The sequence below is a fragment of the Xenopus tropicalis genome, chromosome 8 (assembly GCF_000004195.4).
Source record: "Xenopus tropicalis strain Nigerian chromosome 8, UCB_Xtro_10.0, whole genome shotgun sequence".
NCBI classification, from domain to species: domain Eukaryota; kingdom Metazoa; phylum Chordata; class Amphibia; order Anura; family Pipidae; genus Xenopus; species Xenopus tropicalis.
In genome coordinates, this window is record NC_030684.2 from 33,962,179 (window position 1) to 33,984,401 (window position 22,223).

General features: G+C 38.7%; 1 protein-coding gene across 2 annotated transcripts in view; it reads left to right on the plus strand.

Annotated features, from left to right (window-relative positions):
- astn2 (astrotactin 2) overlaps window positions 1–22,223 on the plus strand; it is a 675,040-nt gene that overhangs the window by 441,960 nt on the left and 210,857 nt on the right. For both annotated transcript variants that reach the window (XM_002935205.4, XM_031891225.1), the window contains one exon: window positions 487–675. In XM_002935205.4, the coding sequence (XP_002935251.2) occupies window positions 487–675 (189 nt within the window). The remainder of the gene's footprint in view (window positions 1–486; window positions 676–22,223) is intronic.

Here is a 22,223-nt window from a genome sequence, read left to right on the forward strand (position 1 = left end):
CTTTCCAGATAACAAGTTTATGGATATTGAATTTCATACCTATAATGTGAAATCGAAATTGTTAATGTACAAAACTGCAACTACAATGCAACAGGGTGGTAAAATAGTTGAAGGAAAACTTAAAGGGAGGTAGAAGGTAAGGAAAGAAAGGTAAATTTATCAATGGTGGAATATTGCTATAACAGATGCACAATCGTAGCTGGTTTGAAATAACAGTATAAATCAAAAGCAATATAAAGGTTCAAATAAAAAAAGTGTACAACAGTGTTCTAGTAGTTCTATTAGAAATCTTAGAATAGATGCAATAGTATTCCAGAACCTGAAGCTGAGATAGCAGGAGTAAGAATAAAGACCATATTTATTAATCATCAAATTGGTAAAAATGATTGAATTTGTTCCAATATTCATTTCATTTTTGGTTGGCAAACTAAGGAGTTTGATTTACTAAAATGGGTATGGCTACTAAGACTTTTCTTTTTTTTTTAGTTGTGTAGAGGAATACAGGCTAGCCCCAGATGGAAGGTCTTGTCTGATGCTGACAGATATATGTGAAGGCTCCAAATGCCTCCGTCCAGAGGATCGTCTGAATGATACATTGTTTGGAGAAATGTTACATGGGTATGACAACAAGACCCAGAAAGTAAACCAAGGGCGAGTTTTCCAGATGAGCTTCCGGTAAGAACTTAGTTTGTTGCATTATGGCTTTTCTTATACATTGCATGCTGTGGCTTTTGAAGTTAGCTGTGGATGTAGGTTGTAGATAAATTTGTGTTGTAATGCAGATTTATCAGTTTTTGAGTTAGGTATAAAATAAAAAACCCATGATTGCGAAAAACAAAAACCACAACAAAGCGTCACTTTGCAGAGAGATTTGACAAAAATTATAAAACTGGGCAACAAAATGGAAAATGAGGTTCAGCGCCCTATTTGTCTTCTGGCCACCCCCATTGGTGCCGCCACGATTACTCTGTACAAGTACATTAGAGGGGATTATAGGCAGATAGGGAACATTTTTTTTCCCCATAAAAATGATCAGAGGCCACCCCTTTAGATTAGAGGAACAGAACTTTCATTTGAAGCAGCGTGAGGGCAGTGAGGTTAAGGAATGGTCTTTTTCCAGGCCAACATAACTATGTAACTAATATTTTTTCTTTCTTTAATCCTCAAGCACTTGCACACATTCATGTTTTGGCACTGAAAGTAGTTTCACACAAACAAAAATCACTTCATTTTCCATTTATTCAATCCATTTATTTTCAAACAGCAATGCTGTTTGCGTTATTTAAGTTGCAAAGACTATTTTTATGAGGTATTTCTCACAACGCGCACTAATTAACGCAGCATGCAAAAACTGTTGCGAAAACGCACGCCATATTAGCCGTACACGCCATTACTAGAGAAAACTACTGTTCTGAAAATGACCATTTCCCTGCAAACTGGCGGCTACATCACTCTAGGGCCAACACAGACTGAATAAATCCCACTGCAAAGTCCATATTGTGTTGCCAAAAGCTCATGAACTGTACTTTTCTATAATTACCGCCTGCCCCAAGTAGGTGTAAATTTTTGCACAGACAAATGTGATATTTAGCGCGTCTGTGTGTTTGTGAATCATGCGTTAGTATTATTTCTGCACGAGAATTAACGCAATGCGTTAAAATTAACGCCTTGTGATCGTGCGTTATTTAGCGCATACAATATGCGACTTAACGCACACGATAATACTTTAGCTAATCCCGCTGGTTTTTTTCGCGTCAATTTTAACACAAAAAAGCATGTGATAATGCTTATCGCACTTTAGTGAATCAACCCTAATGGCACGCAACAGATATAACCAACGTGTTAACGAATTCCGAAATGTTTGTATTCTTTGTGCAAAATACGATTTCTTTGTGGAAATTTACCAAAAACCATGAAAACCTCATGGAATTTTACTGTAGTATTGTGCCCTTTTGTATTTAAAAGGAGACATGGCCTTTGTTTGAGTGACAGTCGCACATTTTGATACTTTTTAATGTTTTTGTAGTTGTGCCTTTTAGACCTTATTGAAAATGTGCCAAATCTGTGACTCAAAATGACTTTTTTGTGTCTGCTTAGCACTTCAGCCTTTTAGAGTATGCATAACTGGGTTTTACTGTGGATATGAATTTCTATATGACAAGCATAATAAGCTCCATTTTCTTACATACAATCCAATTTGGCTCCTAATGCAGTGAGAAAGAAAAAGTGCTTTAAAGATGTACTCTGCTCTCTATTATGCTTTCTGTTTTTCTTTAATTTCTATACACCTTTTCAGCATCTCAGCAGTAGTCATGAGACTGAATTCTAATTTAAAATGCTTTATAATTTAGCCTTCTCGAGTAAGTTAACCTTATGTAATAAGCATTTCCATTTCTATTTCACTCTCTGGTGGGTCTAGTTGCACATGCCCTCTGTATTTTCTAGTCATTCTTCAGAAATAATGCTGCAGTGACAGGACAAATAAGGTAACCATTTTAACTATGTTAACAAAACAAAACCATATCATTTCACCAGTTTGTGGCTGCGTCTGTAAATATATGGTAGAAATCTAAGGCAATTCATTAGTGTCAAGGAGCATTTACATTCTGAACTATCAGTTCTGTAAAAGGTTTCACAGCAAACAGACATTACAAACAATACAATTATTTTGGAATCTATTATTAAATTAAGGAAAATTGGTCTGAAACATATTATCTTAACTTGGAAAGAGAACTGGCTAAAGAATAGATGACAAAGTGTAGTAAAATGGAACTTTTTCTTACTGGACCAGTGATGGTAGGGGAGCATCACAGGAGACTGTCCTTTGTCCTTTTCTTTATAATGTATTTATTAATACATTTGAGGTTGGCATCGTAAGTACTATCTGTTTTTGCTGAATATACTAAATTATACATTCTATACAGCAGGGATCCCCAACCTTTTTTTACCCTTGAGCCACACTCAAAGAGTTGGGGAGCAACACAAGAATGAAAAATGTTCATGAGGGTGCCAAATAAGGGCTGTGATAGCCCCTATGTGGACTGGCAGCTTAAATGAGGATCTGTTGGGCAGTAAAACTGTTTTTTATGCAACCAAAATGTCCCTTCAAGCCAGCAATCTAAAAAGAAACATCTGCTTTGATGCCACGGGGAGCAACATCCAAGGGGCTGGGAAGTAACATGTTACTCATGAGCCACTGGTTGGGGATCACTGCTATACAGGATTCTGCCACTTTGTACACAGATGGAAGTAACTTGGAGAATTGGGCAGCAAATTGTCTAAAAATGTTTAATGATTATAATTGGCTGAGAAGAATTTTGGGATTTTTGCAGATAATAAACTGTGTAACTCTAGGCAGGCTCATTCAAGTACTCTATTGCATACGTGGCATTAATTCAAGAGATCCATGGTAAGGCCTCACCTTCAGTATGCAGTGGAGTTTTTGGGCCTTAATGCCAGGATATTAATGAGCTGGAGAGAGTGCAGAGCTGGGCAAGTAAAGGGGATGAAGGAATTACATTGTAAGGAATGACTGTCAAGTTTGGGGTTGTTGTTTTTTGGAGAAAAGGTGCTTCTGAGGGGACTCAATTAAGGTGCCCATACACTATAAGATCCGCTCGCTTGGCGAGATCTTCACCCGATATCCCCACCTACGGGTGGGCGATATCGGGTAGCAAGGGACTTAAAACAAAAATAATCCGATCGTTTGGCCCTGGGGCCAAACGATCGGATTACATTTGAGTTTATGGGGCAGTCGGTTCGGGGACCGCATCAACGAGCCGATGCGGTCCCCGATCCGACCGGATTTTCTAACCTGGCCGATCGAGATCTGCCCAATTTCAGGCCAGATATCGGTCGGCAAGGCAGCTCTGTTCTGCCCATACACGGGCCGATTAGCTGCCGAATCGGTCCAAGGGACCGATATCGGCAGCTATAGTCGGCCCGTGTATGGGAACCTTTACTCTCACAAGAGGATATTATCATGTAGACAAACAGCGGAGGATCTTTTTCATTTGAAGCAGAGGAGGTGGCTCTTCACAATGTGGGCAGTGAGGGCAGCAATAGCAGAGTCACCCAAGGTGGCTTAATTCGGAGGTAAATAAGTTAATAGGGAAAAAAGGAAAGCATTTAGGAAATACAAGTCAGAGGGGACAGAAGTGGCATTTAATGAATATAAACTCTATAGCCAAGTGTTTTAAAACAACAATCCGGAAGGCAAAGATAGGAAATAAGGAGCATATTGCGGCAGAGGCTAAAACTAACCCCAAAGTATAATATTAGTAAAAAGAGGCAGGTTGAGCGTGTGGCCCAATTGAATTATGGTAACAATATGATTAAAATGAATACAGAAAAGGCAGATTGCCATTATGACCATAGTTTCTAGGTACAGGAAGAATCACATGTTTACTCTTAATACTGGATCTATGTTGTGATATACAATCCCATATATTCTGTACTGTCTTATAAGTTAAGCCACATGGGAATCAATCCTAAAGGTTTCTCAAATAAGTTAGACAGACAGGAAAGTGAGGAAGATCTTAAGATACCGTAGTTATTCATAGAATCTGCCATCACAACCTCACATTGCAGGTTATTCAACAACCTTACTGCCCTCACTGTGAGAGCCATTTTTGCTGTTTCAAATGCAAATTCAGTTCCTCGGGTCTGAAGAGGCGACCTCTTTCTTTATTCTTTTCTATGTAAAAAAAAAAATCCTTCTAAACTTCGGCTGTCTTTCTAGATAATTTAATATTTTTATTCCATTTTAGTTTAGTTGCTGATCTCTAATTTAATTGCACTCTTTTCAGATCATAAATATCTTTTTTTTAATGGGGACGAAATTGCACTGCATACTTTAGGTGAAGCCTTATAAGGTACCTATAAAAAGGTAAAATTATGCTTTCATGGATTAAGATAATACCCTTTTTTTGCACGACAGCACTTTATTTGTTATAGTAGCTTCTGACTTGACAGTTTCTTATCCACAAGATTACCCATCTTTCTTAATTAAGGAAGATACCAAATTGGTATTACATAATCTTGCAGTTATCAACACTGAACCTCATTTGACATTTCGCTCTCCAGTTCTCCAATGTATTTAATCTCTTTCGAAACATCCTGCATAGAGCTTATAGTTTTGCACAATTTAGTATCATCAGCTAAAATAGAGACAATTCCGACCTCAAGGTCATTAATAAACAATTTAAACATTTACCCTTCTAGCAGGATTATGGTTTCCAATATGGAAGACATATCTTTGGTCCCTAGTGACTGATGTAGAGAAAATATGGTATTATTATTCAAAAAGGGATCAAGTTCCCAACCTGGGAATTATCGATTAGTATATAATTACATCCCCTCACATTTTTACACTATCTTATTCTCTGTTGAAACATTAACTGCTGACACCCCTGGAGTAAACCCAGACTAACCCAAAACTTCTGCTTTGCATTTTCTGATGTATATTTTAAAGAAAAAAAATTGAGATTAGCCTTTTAAGAGAAGTTAGGTTTTCATTCATTTTTACTATATTGTTTTAAATTACTGTTTGAGTTATTGTTTTTATCCTTCTGTCAAAAAAGTCACCGGGGTGGTAATTTAGGTGTGTCATTTGCATGAGTTGGAGACCTATTTATTACCCAAGCAGGGCAGTAGCAGGGGCAACCATCGGGCAAAAACACCCTCCAGTTGAAGAGCCCATTTTTCCATCAGTGTCCAGTTAGTAAGGGCTACTACTTGATGTTATCTGACAATGTTGGAATTGGCTTCAAAAAGTTTATGGAGATGTCAGAAATGCTGAAGCATCAATAAGAGATTCCAGATATAAAGGAAAAAAACAATATTGCATATGGCTTGTAAACCTAGAAAAAGCATATTTGCAATGTACTCCAATTGGAAATGAATTCACTATCATTGCCTCTTCCTCCCTGAGCCGTGCACAGGAATTCTTTCACGGCCAGTCTGCCAGATACAAACATGGCTGCTCTGCATTCCGAAGGACAGGGAAGCACAGCAGGGTTGTATAATTTGTTTATTGTTGAGGTTAATCTTGGTAAGAAACAACCCTGCTGTGCTTCCCTGCCTTTCGGAATGCAGAGCGGCGCTGTTCATTTCTGGCCAACCGGTCGGCTGGACATTGAAGGATTCTTTAAATGAGGGGAAATTTACAATAAGGGGGTGATTTATCAATGGTCAAGTGAAACTCGAATTTGCAAACTCAAAAATAAGTAATATTGATAAGTAAGTCCATAAGGGTTAATGTTATATGTGCTCTAGGTGTAAAGTAATTTGCCCTTCGAGTAGATATGATACAACCACAGGATTGCCAACTAGTGATGAGCTAATTTGTCCCGTTTCGAATCTTACAAAAGATTCGCAAAACGGCTAAAAATTCGCTTAACAGGGAAAATCTTACGCGTCGAAAAAAATGTCGAGCAAGACAATACGTCACAATTCTTTTGATGAGAGAGACAATTCTTTGTGACGCGAGAGACAATTCTTTTGAAGAGAGACAATTCTTTTGCTAAGAGAGACAATTCTTTTTGGTGCAAGACAATTCATTTTGACATGCAACAATTCTTTTGAAGCTCGCAACAATTCTTTTGACGCGTGCAACAATTTTTGGATGCAAAAGCCGAATCTTGTTGCCCATTGTGCCATTAGCAGATTTTTTCGCAAAGCGGGCAACAACATAAAAAAATAAAGAGGTGAGTTTAGTAATATGCTAATATAAGAGAGAGGCCTCTCCAAAAAAGCTCAGCTGATATATATTCATATATAAATAGTTCTCCAATGGAAATCTTTCTGTGGGTAGCCTCATCAACCAAAATTGTCCCGGTAGGCCACTGGTTGCTGAAAATTGTCACTAAGCTAACATAATTCTGTATTGGTGGTGAAAAATCTTTGCTCAATATTCACAAATTAATGTTCAAATGGTTTTTAAAATGCTTAAACTGATGTTATTACCATATGTGAGCTTTAAATGCTAAGCTTGATCTGCTACCTGTTGCATTTGGTAAGTGGCATAGAATGATCATAGATGGGGTGTATTGAAATGGACATCAACAAGTTGGGCAGTCAGTATATACCCCAATATATGTGACAGACCTATAGTTAGATTTGAGCTAAGTTTGAAAAGGTAGTGTAATTCAGTGGAATGAAGAGAAAATCCTATTGACGTGTTCTGTACGTGCATATATCTGTTTAACATGCCAGAGTCAAAGACACAATCAGTAAGAATACTGTTTGCTTTTATCAATCTGAAAAAAAGCTTATTGGGAGCAGATAATAAGGGGTGAAAGTACATGACAGCAATTATGGCTGTGGTTATTATAAAATGAAAATATTTTACTATAAGGGTAAGGTAGTAGTTGTATCGGGTAATGGAATTAATAGAATATGCCTATCAAGCAACTGGTCAGAACAGCAGCATTAACCATCAGCTATGGAGAAAGAAAAACATATAAGAATAGGCTCTTTTAGTTGTGGAGGATGGTAGCAGTGTGTTGTAGCATTTCTCTCTGAGGACCAATTCAGCTTGGTTAAACCCTGTTAACTTTCATTATGTCACTGTAAAAAGAAATTATACTTCCGAAACTGGCTCTAAACACAAGCAGTTATTTATACATAATTTCTTATTTAGTCCCATTGGCAAATGTACTATCAAACATAATTATTACCGATTCCTGCCTATGTGCATGAAAATTATATATAACTTTACCTTATCAATAAAATATCACAGTTTATCATTAATTCTTTATGCAATGCATATATTTAATTGCTTTCTTCCCATAAATATTTCATTCATAATGAAACTTAAATGTAATTCTGTATAGTTTGTTTATACAAATTCTTACCTGAATAGTTTTGAGTAATGGTTTGTATCCCAAATGTTCCTTCATTTAACTTCCGTACGGAATTTCAGGAGTATTTAAGACAGAAAATAAACATTATAAAATAAGCATTATAGACAAATAAAGTACAGGTATGAAATCTGTTATCCGGAAAACCATTATCCAGAAAGAATTACAGGAAGGCCATCTCCCATAGACTCCATTTTAATCAAATAATTCAGATTTTTAAATTGATTTTCTTTTTCTCTGTAATAATAAAACAGTACCTGTTCTTGATCCCAACTAAGATATAATTACCCCTTATTGGGGGCAGAACAGCCCTATTGGGTTTATTTAATGGTGAAATGATTCCCTTTTCTCTGTAATAATAAAACAGTACCTGTACTTGATCCCAACTAAGATATAAGTACCCCTTATTGGGGGCAGAACAGTCCTATTGGGTTTATTTAATGGTTAAATGATTCCCTTTTCTCTGTAATAATAAAACAGTACCTGTACTTGATCCCAACTAAGATATAATTACCCCTTATTGGGGCAGAACAGCCCTATTGGGTTTATTTAATGGTTAAATGATTCCCTTTTCTCTGTAATAATAAAACAGTACCTGTACTTGATCCCAACTAAGATATAATTACCCCTTATTGGGGGCAGAACAGTCCTATTGGGTTTATTTAATGGTTAAATGATTCCTTTTTCTCTGTAATAATAAAACAGTACCTGTACTTGATCCCAACTAAGATATAATTACCCCTTATTGGGGGCAGAACAGCCCTATTGGGTTTATTTAATGGTTAAATGGTTCCTTTTTCTCTGTAATAATAAAACAGTACCTGTTCTTGATCCCAACTAAGATACAATTAATCCTTATTGGAGTCAAAACAATCCTGTTGGGTTTATTTAATGTTTAAATTATTTTTTAGTAGACTTAAGGTAGGAGATCCAAATGACAGAAAGGCCCCTTATCCAGAAAACCCCAGGTCCGAGCATTCTGGACGACAGGTCCCATACCTCTGTTATGATTTACTTCCTGCCAGGGTGATGTGTACAAATTAAAAAGATAGTTTTAAAAGCAGAACATCATTCCTTGTAAACATGTATTTATTGTGCCATTCCACCCATTTTTTGGAGTGTACCTTAACTATAATGGGCAGATATACTAAAACTCCTTAATTTCTCATTTTTAATTTTCAAATTCGACTAAAATCGTTTTCCCAAATGTCTAATATTTTCTAAAAAAAAAAAAGTCACCGAGAGAAAAAACTTGATTTTTTTTAATTGTCTCCGTGAAAATCGAGATTTTAGCAAATTGTCACTGCAACAATTCAAAAAAGTCGCGATTTTCAGACAAAACCTAACAACAGTTTTGAGACAAAAGAAAAAAAATTTGCCGAGTTCATTACTTCTAAATGAACTCGGCAAGTTTAAGATTAATGTTAGATTATCTGATGTATCAGATAGGTCTATGTGAATGCAGTCATAAGCACTCACAGAAACACTGCACTGTGTCCTACTGTATATCAAAAGAAACACTGGATTTCTTGTCTTCTTTTGTGTAAACATGTTCTTCAGTATCAGACTTCCCCTCCTGTAGGACTCCTTCATGTTTGGGGTACGAGTCTGTGCATCTCTCTGCTCTCTCCCCCTCCCTTGTTTTGCCCCCCCCCCATAAGAATTCACTCATCCTCTCATAAGAATGTGTGAACTGAGCTACCAACAGCCGGAAGCTAGAGAGACCAAACTAAAATGGCAGCTGTGAACAACCCCTGCATTGGAACATACCTTCCCTTGTTAGTCACAGGAAGGATAACTTCCTCGATATAGAGGGTACCTCAGCATGTACCGATTTACTACCTATAGTGGTTTCTCTTGGAAAAGACATCATAGGGGGTTTCTTAAAATATTGATATCAATGGATACGCCTTCCTCAACAAATGCCGTTGTTTATTAAGAATCATCTGGAGATGATTAATTCTCTATGACCCTGAGAAAGTCATTTGCAAGTAGTAAAAGGCTGAAAATTGCAATGTAGCAGCCTACTGTAGGAAAAACCCTGCATGTATTGAATGGCATTCATTAGAAAGCTTGAGCACTTGAATTGAGAGCATATATTATATGCTGGTAGCCTTGCTGATGTAGATAAATCAAGTACGCCTAGCCCAGGGAGGACTGTGACTCCTTTGCCAACTACAGTACAGCACTTTCCTGTGAATGAAGTAGTTCTGTCGCGAAGTAGAACGGTTTTCAAATATCATTTATGAATTCATATTTTCCTCTGCTATCTCTTTTGCATTCAGAGTGTATGTGCTGCTGACTTGCTGTATGGAAAGGTGCCTCACTTGGGTATAGGTTTTAATATTTAGCCGGCACTTTTGGACGGGCTAATACACAAGGTGATTTTTAATTAACGTATATGGAAATAGTGTGCCGAAGTTCTGAATTAATGGACGTGTGTATTGCACATACCCCTTTGTGATGTTTTCTGTGAAGACCTTAAAGGTTAATTTTTGTTCTCAATGCTGAGAGCAATGAGAAATGACATTACAGGGATCTGACACTGCAATTTAAACCTGTCCTTGAAACGGTCTCTAAATCCCTGCCCAGCATGTTGTTACCTTTACATTCTTAGTAACTTCCTCCCACAGAGCTTGCCAATAAGACTTTAATAACTGACATAATCAAACAGGGAATAATTACATGCTTCTTCCATCTCTGTGATGACATCTCTTTCTCTATTAAAACAACGGGGCACCTACATTATACTGTAGGTACATTGCAAGATTCTAATCTGTAATATTTTTCTCTAGTCCCACATCTGACTTACTCTTTTTTTATTTTTAGTTCATTCGTGACATCTCACACGTGCCTCCAGCACATGATGTGCTAATTTATTTCTTAAGTCTTTCACTCTTCTATTACTACATATACAGTGTACTTGTTGTATTCTGGACACAGTATTATAAAAGAGGCTCACAGCAGCTGTAGTGGAACAAATTTTACTTAGAACAAAACATGGCTGAACTGCCAACAAGTTGGGAGGAAGGCAAGGATAGACAGGCAATGCTAGGGGAAACAATTATTAGCAGAACCGGATGACACATATCAGTTTTGTACATGTAACAGCGCCATCTAGTGATCACACATTAACAGTCAATACACAACACCCCTCCCCTCCTAGATAACATAATCCTCTAGGTAGCGGGGCTTTTGAATGGCCCTTCGGGGCCGCTCCAGTGGGACACTGATAACACTGAGGCCAATCTACAAGGAGAGGTTATCGGGTACCCTCTCAGGTACATCTTCTGTTTGTTCAGCTGCAGGAATCTCTTCCTCTGGAAAAGCTAGAGGAGTTAAGTCATTTTGCAATCCAGACTGGCCATGGTTGCCCTCAGTGTTAGGACAAGCATTGTCCCCTAGTCTGCTCCGCAGCTGATCAACATGTCTTCGAATAACACGGCCATCCGCAATCTTAACCTTGTATGAGACAGGGCCCGTGGCTTCAACAATGACTGCTGGTATCCATTTTGGTCCCATTGCATAATTTCTGGCATACACACTATTACCTGCTTCAAACATCCTCACTGTGGAGGTCTGTGCATTCTTATGGAATTGATCTTCTTGTTTATTTTGTAAATCCGAAGCCAGGTCAGGATGCAGTCTGTCCAAACAGGTTTTAAGACGTCGGTTCATCAAAAGTTCTGCAGGGCTGCAGCCAGTGCTAGTAGAAGGAGTTATATGCTGCTGCAACAGAAATTTTGCCAGTCTATAATTCCAGTCACCATCAATTATCCTTTTTAATGCATCCTTTGTAGTCTGGACCATTCGCTCAGCTTGCCCATTTGAGGATGGATGGAATGGTGCTGTTGTCACATGACGAATAAGATTACTTTCCATAAATGCTCTAAAGTCTGCAGATGTAAACTGTGCTCCATTATCTGATACAATTGTGTCTGGGAGCCCATGTGTGGCAAACAACTTCCGCAACACTTGAATGACTGCATTGGTGGTGGCAGATGCAACTGAAACAACTTCCAACCATTTGGAAAAGGAGTCCACTACAAGGAAGAATGTTTGACCTTGAAATGGGCCTGCAAAATCTATATGTAGCCGAGACCATGGGCTCCGAGTCACCTCCCATGGATGTACCCCGGCCTTAGCAGGGGCATGGCGGGTGGATTGGCAAGGAACACAACTTTTTACCCATTTTTCAATGCATTCATCCACTTTAGGCCACCAGACATAACTTCTTGCAAGGGCTTTCATATTTACAATACCTGGGTGACTCTCATGCAGGGCTTTGAGAACATGGGTTTGCCCAGCTTTGGGAATTACCACTCTATTTCCCCACAAAAGGCACCCTTTGTATGCAGAGAGTTCATGCTGGCGTTTCTCAAAAGGTGTGAACTCTTCTTTTAAACTTATTTTTGGCCACCCCCTCCATACCCAGTTCAACACTCGAGACAATACTGGGTCGGTAGCTGTCATGCGAGCAATATCTGATGCCTGTAGAGGGGGACTAGCTAAGGACTCTAGCATGAGGACCTCGGACAAGGCCGGTACTTGAAAATCAGGAGTGTTTAGAGGCAAACGGCTTAACGCATCTGCATTACTTATGTCTTTCCCTGGACGGTACTGCAACTCATAGTCATAAGCATTCAGCAATAAACACCATCTTAGCATGCGTGGAGAAATTATCTGTGCAGTAGGCCCATTATTCTTTAAAAGTACCAACAACGGCTTATGGTCAGTAATAATAGCAAAACCTCTGCCATACAAGTACTCATGGAATTTTTTTACACCTGCCACAATGGCTAGAGCTTCCTTATCAATCTGAGCATAATTCCTTTCTGTGGTACTCATGGTCCGTGAACAGAATGCAATTGGAGCCTCACGACCACCACTTACGGTATGACTTAAAACCGCTCCTATTCCATAGGGAGAAGCATCACATGTCAGGGTAAGAGGTTTATTCAAATCATAATGTACTAACACACTGTCTGATGATAAAAGTCTCTTGGCATCACTAAATGCCTGCTCATGCAGGGCTGACCACTTCCAGGTAGCATTTTTATCCAGTAGTCTGTGCAGTGGCTCAGCCACAGTAGCTTTGTCTTTCAGGAAGGAATGGTAGAAATTTAATAGGCCAAGAAATGCTTGCAGCTCCTGTTTATTTTTGGGGAATGGAGCTTCATGAATGGCTTTCACTTTTGTATCTGTTGGATGTATTCCATGTGCATCAACTTTGTATCCAAGGAAATCAACACTTGGTACCCCAAAAACACATTTTTCTTTCTTAAGTTTTAATCCAGCATCTGAAAATTGCTTTAATACTGCTCTCACCCTTTCAGTTAATGATTCCACAGAGTCTGCTCCAATGAGGACATCGTCAAAATATGGCACCACCCCTGGCAGGCTGGAAAGAAGGTCATCGATCAATTTCTGGAATACGCCTGGTGCAATGCAAACACCAAACTGCAATCTAGTAGCTTTAAATGCTCCTTTGTTTGTGATAATTGTTTGTGCATCAGCAGCTGCATCATCCACCGGCAACTGCTGGTATGCTTGCGCTAAATCAAGTTTGGCAAATAACTTCCCCTTAGCCAAGGTGCTGAGAATTTGATTGACAGCAGGAATTTGATATGGATGTTCTTGTAATGCCTTGTTGATTGTGCATTTATAGTCAGCACATATCCTCACTTCTCCATTTGGCTTCAGTACAGGCACTATTGGGGTGGCCCAAGTTGGGTGGGTTACTGGAATTAGTGCTCCATGTTGCACTAAGCGATCTATTTCGTCATCTATTTTTGAACGGAGAGCAAATGGTACAGGCCGGGGCTTCATGCGTATTGGGACAACTTTGGGATCCAGTAGGAATGATATTGGTGAGCCCTTAAATTTACCCAGGCCTTCTTCAAATACACTGCTAAAGTCTTTGATGACTGCTTGCAAAGAGTCTGCTGTTGCATAATTTACTCCGGTTAACTGAATGCCCAGGGGTTCAAACCATTCTACTCCTAATAAACTTGCTCTTTGACCTTTAGTAATGATGAGGCGTAGTTTTCCTCTGTCTTTTTCATAGAGGACTTTAACAAAACATGCACCCACAACATCCACAGGCTTTTTATTGTAATCCACAAGTCTAACGTCACATGGTAAAATAGGTGGGCAATTAGTGGGCCATAATGCATGGAAGGTTTCCTCTGAAATTAAGGAATAGTCACAGCCTGTATCTACCTCCATTCTACACTTAGATCCTTGTAGTATTACATCAGTGTATTTCTTTTTGCACATTGGCTGATTTTCAACACTATTTATTATTTCAGAGATATAGATACCTGTATCTGCCTCTTTCTCAGTGGTGTCATTTTGGATTTTCACTATATGGGTTGCATTCCCAGATAGATTTGCTCTGGCTTGCTTGGGTCTCTGTAGATTATCAGCTTGGCGGCAGACTCTCTGTATGTGGCCACGACGCTTGCATTTGTGACACACAGCATTTTGGAAACGACAGTTGCCACGCAGGTGGCCTCCCCCACAACTATGGCACATTACTTTTGCTTGATCTGATACTTGTGCTAATGCAGGCTGCAGTTTAACATCAGGCTTGTTATACACTTGATGCAGCTCCGGTGCAATAACTGAACTGGGTGAGGCCTGTATTTCCTTGGAATGCACAGATGCAGCCTCATAAGCAAGTGCTTCCTCCTGGGCCAAAGCAAAGGTTAGGTTGTGCTTAGCTAGCAGCCTTCTTTGCAGTGCTGCATCCCTGACCCCACACACAATACGGTCCCTTAGCAAGGATTCCAAGCTGCTGCCAAAATTACAACTTTCTGCCAATCTGCGCAGCTCTGCTATATAGGCAGCAATACTCTCATCCGGCTGCTGGCTGCGTCTGTTAAAGTGGAACCTCTTAACAGTCTCAGATATGGTGGGTGCAAAATGATTTTTAAGTTGCTTAATAATTTCCTCAAATGAGCAGTCACTGGGTTTAGTGGGGGACACCAGAGAGCGCACAATCTCATAAGTCTTTGAGCCTATGACACTGAGCAGCACTGCACGTCTCTGCATAGGGTTTGTCACATTATTTGCTTCTAGAAAGAAATGCAATCTCTCTGCATAGGAATCCCAGGAGGATGGCCTGGCAATATCAAACTCTTCTATGTGGCCCAGGGACACCATTATGGAGCAATAAGGTCTCAAGGTTTCTGTTTACTCACTGACTCTTGTAGATTTTTTTTCATGCGTTAATCCCAATCCTCGTCGCCAGTGTTGTATTCTGGACACAGTATTATAAAAGAGGCTCACAGCAGCTGTAGTGGAACAAATTTTACTTAGAACAAAACATGGCTGAACTGCCAACAAGTTGGGAGGAAGGCAAGGATAGACAGGCAATGCTAGGGGAAACAATTATTAGCAGAACCGGATGACACATATCAGTTTTGTACATGTAACCGCGCCATCTAGTGATCACACATTAACAGTCAATACACAACAGTACTGTTATAGGTGGAACTTATATTATGTATGTTAATCCATACATTGTTAATGGGGCTGAAAGTTTCTTAAATATCTAATCTATTTGCACCTTTAGAAAGGTATCACTGTTTAAATCTGACCAAACCTAAAAAGGAGGTAACAGGGATAAATATTACTTACAAGGCATATTTTGGGTTATAAAGATGTCAGCTGTTCCTACAGATACGAATCTAGGAATTTAGGGGCATATTTATTATGCTGTGTAAAACAAAATTCGAAGAAAAAACGGTGTAAAAAAAGCTGTGCAACATAAATGGACACAGCATAATAAATTTACCCCATAGTGCTGAAAAGGGCTTGCCAACAATAAACTCCTAAGCTTGAAAGAACTTCTACTTGTGCCTGCACCGGGAAGCATTAAATACACTGGGGTGCAGGCATACAAAGCCGATATCCACCATAAAACATGGGACTTCGCATTTTTGGCGAATATTGGCTACATGTTTTTTATTGAAGCCCGAGTCAGTGCTTCATCACTAAGGCATAGTGTCACACAAAAGTCTTAAAAAACACTTAAGTCCCATAAAACCCCAGATCATCCAGCCAAAAGGCGCAAAACAAAAAGGAATCTTCGGACTCGCCATCGCTCTAGAGCTAGGATGAGCCCATTTATTCCCATTCTAATGTTACAGAGGAGGCAAGGGTCTTCAGACTCCCTTCACCGCAAAAGGAGCCCCTTTATCCACCCCCCTCTGGTCCTAAGACTTTAACGGGGTCAGGAATCAATAGACCCCCGAAGAAGTCAAAAACCAATTGTGCCCACGTCAAGGCCGGGCTCAGGGGGAGAAGGAACCTAATCACCAAACGTCTCTCCCCTAGACTAGTGCAGACCCAAAGGTATTGCACCAAATCCAAAAAAGTGCCAAGTGAAAAGATAAGTGGTAAAACAATAAATAATTATAAAAATCCATAAAAGTGCAGCAGTGTTAGTGCCCCAGCTTAATGGCTAGAATATAAAAATTGCTTAGCCACAGCCAAAAGGAAAAGGATTTTACAGTAGTGGGGCGTATTCTTGGCAAGCGGTTTTCTGCTTGCTGAGAATACGTCACATGTGATATTAGCCTTAAAACAAGACAGTCAGCGTCATAATACCAGTTTGTTGTGAAGTAATAACAATTCTGAAGGCGTTGGTTAGGCAAGAATGCTAAAAATAATGAATGTAAAGAAAAAAAATAGATGAAATGAGCAGATGTCTGTGTAATTTGTACATCTTATTACTGATTTCTAAAATACCGGCTTAGCTAACTATCTACACAACTGATTGTAGGTTATGACATTGGGTGTTTTCATTGCCATTGGTTTTTCATCTGAGCCCTGTATGTTACAGATGAATGTAAAAATACTTTTTGTTGTAGGAGTTTCTTTATCTGTACTGAGGGTTATAGTCAAACCCTCAGTACAAATCACATTCTGCACAGAAATAGAATATGAAACGTATTTTTGCCATATACATTATTAGACACAGCTAATGGAAAGTTGTAGGATAGTTGTAGCCTTCCAGTACTAAGCATGCAGAAAGATGATAAACGCTGTGATGCCTTGTGGTCTTAACTGAGATGAAGTCAACAATAAAAAAACAGTGTAACCAGCTGGCACTTGTCTCTGCGTATACCTCATTTTAATGCAGCTTTCCAGTGTTGTAGTCTTTCATTCCCTTTATATGCAGAAAGACACCAAATCCCATCATATGCAATAAAGTTTAGGTGACATACAATCAGATGTCAAATACTGATACAACTCAGTATTTTTAGAAGTGTGGTGTCTTTAACATACATATATATATATATATATATATATATATATATATAATATACACTATTTTTCTGTTTTACGGCTTATACTAAATAAGCTTTTTCACAGACTCCCGAGTATATCCACATTTTTAGTCTTGTAACACTAGGATCATAACTGACTGAGTTTTATTTAAAAAAAGCATTTGGAAAGCTGGGCCACACGCAAGATCTTTAAAAGGTATTTTTGTTATCGTAGGGCCAAGTATGATTTGTCCACCAACGAAAATGACCATTTCAAGCAATATGTGTAGCTGAAGCTAGGAAATCTACCTCCTTGGTCCTGGAAATAGTTGGACAGTGGGCAAATTTAATTGTTAACAACAAAAATATTCAAACCTGCCTGATTGATTTTTCTGTCTGATATCAGATGAAAGGTCGCTAGATTTACAATCTTTCAGTGCACACTAACCTTACGATAATTTGATGTTTTTTTAATTAAGAAAAATTGCTACATGTATGGCCAGCATTAGTCATGTCTACTGATATTTGGCAGGCATGGATTTGCGGCCGATATCCATGTTTTGGCATTGGCGCAAAAAAATTTGCCGCCGTAAAAAAATTGTCGCCCACATGACAATATCTTTTGGGCGCGCAACATTTTCGCCACTTCGCAAATTTTTCATCTTTACGCAAATCTTTTTAAAGATTTGCTAATTATTTGTAGAACCGTCATATACAGTTGAGCTCCGTGCGCGTTTGCGCACGAAACATGTCAGGCGTCTAGTTTTTAGATGGAACAATAAAGACCTGGTTTTAGCAGCATGTCGTGTCCGGAGATGTTTGGAGCTCAACTGTATATGATATAACTTCTCCCTTCAGCTACGGGTTCGGGGCCCTGAGCACCCGGACCAACTGTGGACTCTGGTGAGCTTTTTCTGATTCTGCATTAATTACAAATTTCCATTGGGGCCCCCTAGAGTTTTTTCACAACTGCGCTAGGTCTGGGGTGTTCACACCCAGACCTTTATATTTATTTGGTACGGGTTTTGATTTGTTTGGGGCTTCAATTTGTCATTCCTTTACATTTACTTTGTTATAAATACTATTTAGAGTAGAGGCTTTATTATTTATTTGTAGAACCGGACAGATTCGCTCATCATAAGTCAGGCCTTCACCTGTTAGACATAAACATCTAAACTAATCTCATTATACTCATTATATCATGTCTTTCAATCATGGTCCTCTATAATTAATCCTGCTGTTCTCATTAGTTTAGTCAGACTTAAGGTCTGACCTAAAGCATTTGTTATGTTATACCAAGCAAACTCCTTTCCTGAACTATACTTGAAGAAAATTAGATCTTATAGTAGTGATGAGTGAATCTGTCCCACGCAAAACGCATTGAAGTCAATAGGCACCTTTTTTTACATGCAACAATTTTTACATGTGACAAATTTGTACGCAGACGACATTTTTTCTTACTCCAAATGCATTAAAGTCAATGGGCGTTTTATTGCAGAGACTTTTTTGTCTTTTTTTGAATTTTTTTGTAGGGATTTTTTACTGCAGTTTTATGAAAATTCGCTGAATTGGCAGAATTTTGCTGCAAATCCATGCCTGGTGAAAAAATTAGCTCATCACTTTTATCAAGAGCTTGTATTAAATGGCTCCAGCATGTTTCCTTATTGGATCTTTAGGGAATTGGGCAAAACTTATATAATGAATAGAGACCCAATGTGGCTAAAAATCTTTAAGCAATTCAATTCTCCTCCGAACTAATTTCTCTTTTTCTGCCTCCACCCAACAGAGGACACAAAAGATCTCCCAGCAGCATCTTTACAGTCACACCAGCACAATAAGTCCAGGTAGACATACACTTGCCCCAGTTACTACTGTATCCAGCAAAATCCATTTGGTATTGTCAGTGACATGTATTTATATAGTGCCAACATGTTCAGCAGCTCTGTACAATAATAGGTATATACACTGAACATACAAATTACATTTAAAAAACAACAACTGATAACCAATACAAAAAGTAAAGCAGTTACCTTATTTTAATTTACAAACAATTCACTAATGGGGTTGGTTTATGTTAAAAGGCTGTTTCCCAGGGATAAAGAAAAACAGAGTCACAGAAAAAATAAAAGATAAAAGGTTGTCAGAAGCACAGAGAAAAGCAAGGGATGAACTTTATAGACAGCTAAACGGATGGAAGAAAGGGACTCATAAAGACCTACAGAAGAGCCTTTCTTCCTTACCAGTCATTCCTTACAATAACTTACAGGATAGGTCATGTGACAATTGTTTTTAACCAAAAGCTTCAACTGCAGAGCGTACCTTACATGGCAAAAATGTGGTAATCTAAATCATGCATTTTTTATTTATAAATTTCAGACGTGTTAAAGAATGTATTGTGTGTGCAGCTGTTCAAGCTATTTTGCCTTCTTCCAAATCCCTCCCTCTGTCAAAATCTGTCTCCTGGCTCCTAATTAAGCCTTCATAAACTGCAGAGCATTTTTCTCCAGGCTCTGTTTGTTGTTTTTTTTCTATATTCTTACCCTTATCTCTCACTACCCATCCCTTGCATTCAGCCTTGGGCAGTGCCCTTGCATACTCTTAATACCTTCAGAGCATCTTCACACCAAAATCCCTTTTCTTGAAAGTGAAACAATGGAACAAACCTTTGAGAAAGGCCTGTGTTCAGAATCTTTAGGAACATGTACTTATATCAAGTATGGCCCACGCCTCCTATATGTTTGATAGCTACTAAACATAAAGTGCAAGCTCTTGGGGTGCAAGGCTGATTGTTCCGGACTGAGGCAATCTCCTCAGCAGGTTTTATGGAACTAAAAATTAAATTTTCCTTAGCTAGTTAAGCTATGGCTTAATTATTAAACTTGAAAGTATACCATTTACATGTAATTTCAGTGCTAAATTGTACCTACAGTTTATTTCTGATCAGACAAAATTTCCTAAAATACAACATACAACAAATGATTTGCGATTACATCAATATATGTATACTCCTTCAGTTTATATAATGCAGGGCTGAATTAACTTTTCCCACTATGTCTCTCTCTCTTTGCACAGCATAAGGCACTATCTGTGAATTGGTGCTCTGTAGGGAGACATCAGCTGGGGCATTCCAGGATACCTTTTCTCAGTAGAGCAGGCTGTACTTACAGGTGTCCCTGCAATAAACTGTGTTCAGTGGACAGCTTATATAACTGCTTGGCTGGTCACAGATTTTAGTAACTCACTACAAAACAGTAAAGGCTGAGAAGCTTTTAAATTGTGTTGTTAATGAATTAGCTTTGTATGTATTGTATTTCAATATTTGAATCAATGGAAGTGACATTCGAACAATTACTCTCTGACTCTTCAACGCCTACTTTCTGACTCTTCCTCATCAGCAACGGCTGGATTAGTATTTCTCTTCTCCTCCGCAGTCTCTCTTTAGATTTAATCTTGTTCTTAATGTTAAGGTCCAACCCTTTCCCCTTTGGCAAGGTCTATGTCTGCAAGCCCGTTTCTCTATCTGTCAGCTTCTAGTCCCATATCTCTGCCTTTCACTGGCAGTGAATTGCTTGTTATTCCACCCTCCATGAAAGAGGTTTTGTTCCCACAGATGTTTGTATTCTCTGCAGTTAATGAAAATATTCATTATCTTGTTAGATCCTCTACTGAGCGCAGCTGTATCTGCATGTCTGTTACATTATCTCAAACACAGAAGCTGCTAATTGGGGAAAGGCTGTGTGTAATAAGAGGGTTACTGAGATAGAAGACCCTAGAATAACTGGTACGTATGCTTCTTGTTTCAGGATGTATAGTCTTTTACCTTTCTAGGAAAGATTAGGGCATTTTAGACCTTGTATTGCTTGAAAATACCCACAGCAGACCATATATAATCATACATCAGTATTAAAGCAGTTACAATAGCAGAGAAGAGGTGTTCAATGATAATATAGCAGAAGCGAATGAGATATACTGCATTATAAAAAGGTGAGAATAAGCGATCCTTTAGCATTGCTGGCAGAAAAGATTTTATAACCATAATAAAAGCAGATATTATGGGAACTTCAGATAAAAATATCTCTACTGGAGAAACTACATAGTGAAAGGGGTTGTATGGGTCATTTGCATTCATGCACTTTTCCTGGTCCATGCTCACTCCATGGTGGGCACTGCCATAATGTTCCTGGTCTGTTGCCTTTTATCAGGGAGGTGTTGGGAAGCTCAAAGCTGCATTGATATCCCCAATGGAAGAACCCACCCGGTCAGCCTAAAGGAGTTGGGGAGTCACTAAGAACCTCACTAAGATGTGGCCACACTGAAAACCTGCTCTGTCAGTTGTGACTCGGAGCAGAAGTAGCAATTCCTATCAGGAATTAATGTTTGCTCAGCTCAAGGTTAACCCAAAAGCATGGAAAGCTGTTATGGGCCTGGTAGTCACACAGTGGAGCCCTCTTGTGCCAGCCAGAGATTTGTCTGTATATAGTTTGTACAGTTTGTAAGGAGTCTTGAGTCAATGATCACATATTGAATGCTTCAAAGATTTGGGGACTTATTGATTATCCTGTGTAAAATAACATTTGCTGAAAAAAATGTAAGAAAAAAATAAATGACGAAGTTAACAAAATGACTTTTTTTTTACACAGCATAATAAATATGCCCCTTAATGTAAACCATTGTTGCCTGGAAGTTTCCCATTAAGAGTCTGGACTGAATACCCAGTGAATTTTGTTATAAACAAGAGCGTGGAATAAAAGCTACACAGCTATGCTACAGTAGCAGGCGTAGATAGTTGTTAAAGATGAAACTGTATGTATGTGGTTTGGAGAAAGTCTAGCAGACAAAAGGCAGGGATCACTAACAACTTATTTACCGGGAAGGGTGGTATTCTATTCTGTTGTTTTACTGGTCAGGGTGGCAATCTATTTTGTAAAGAAAAAAAAAACATTTCTCAAATCAAGAGTATCAATAATAAGCTGGTCCTTCAATGTGCTGCCTCTACTCTTCAGAGACTGCTTTCCACTAAATTTAGGAACACTGTTCATGATTTGCTTCCATTTGACCACAAGAACATTAATGAGTATGTTTA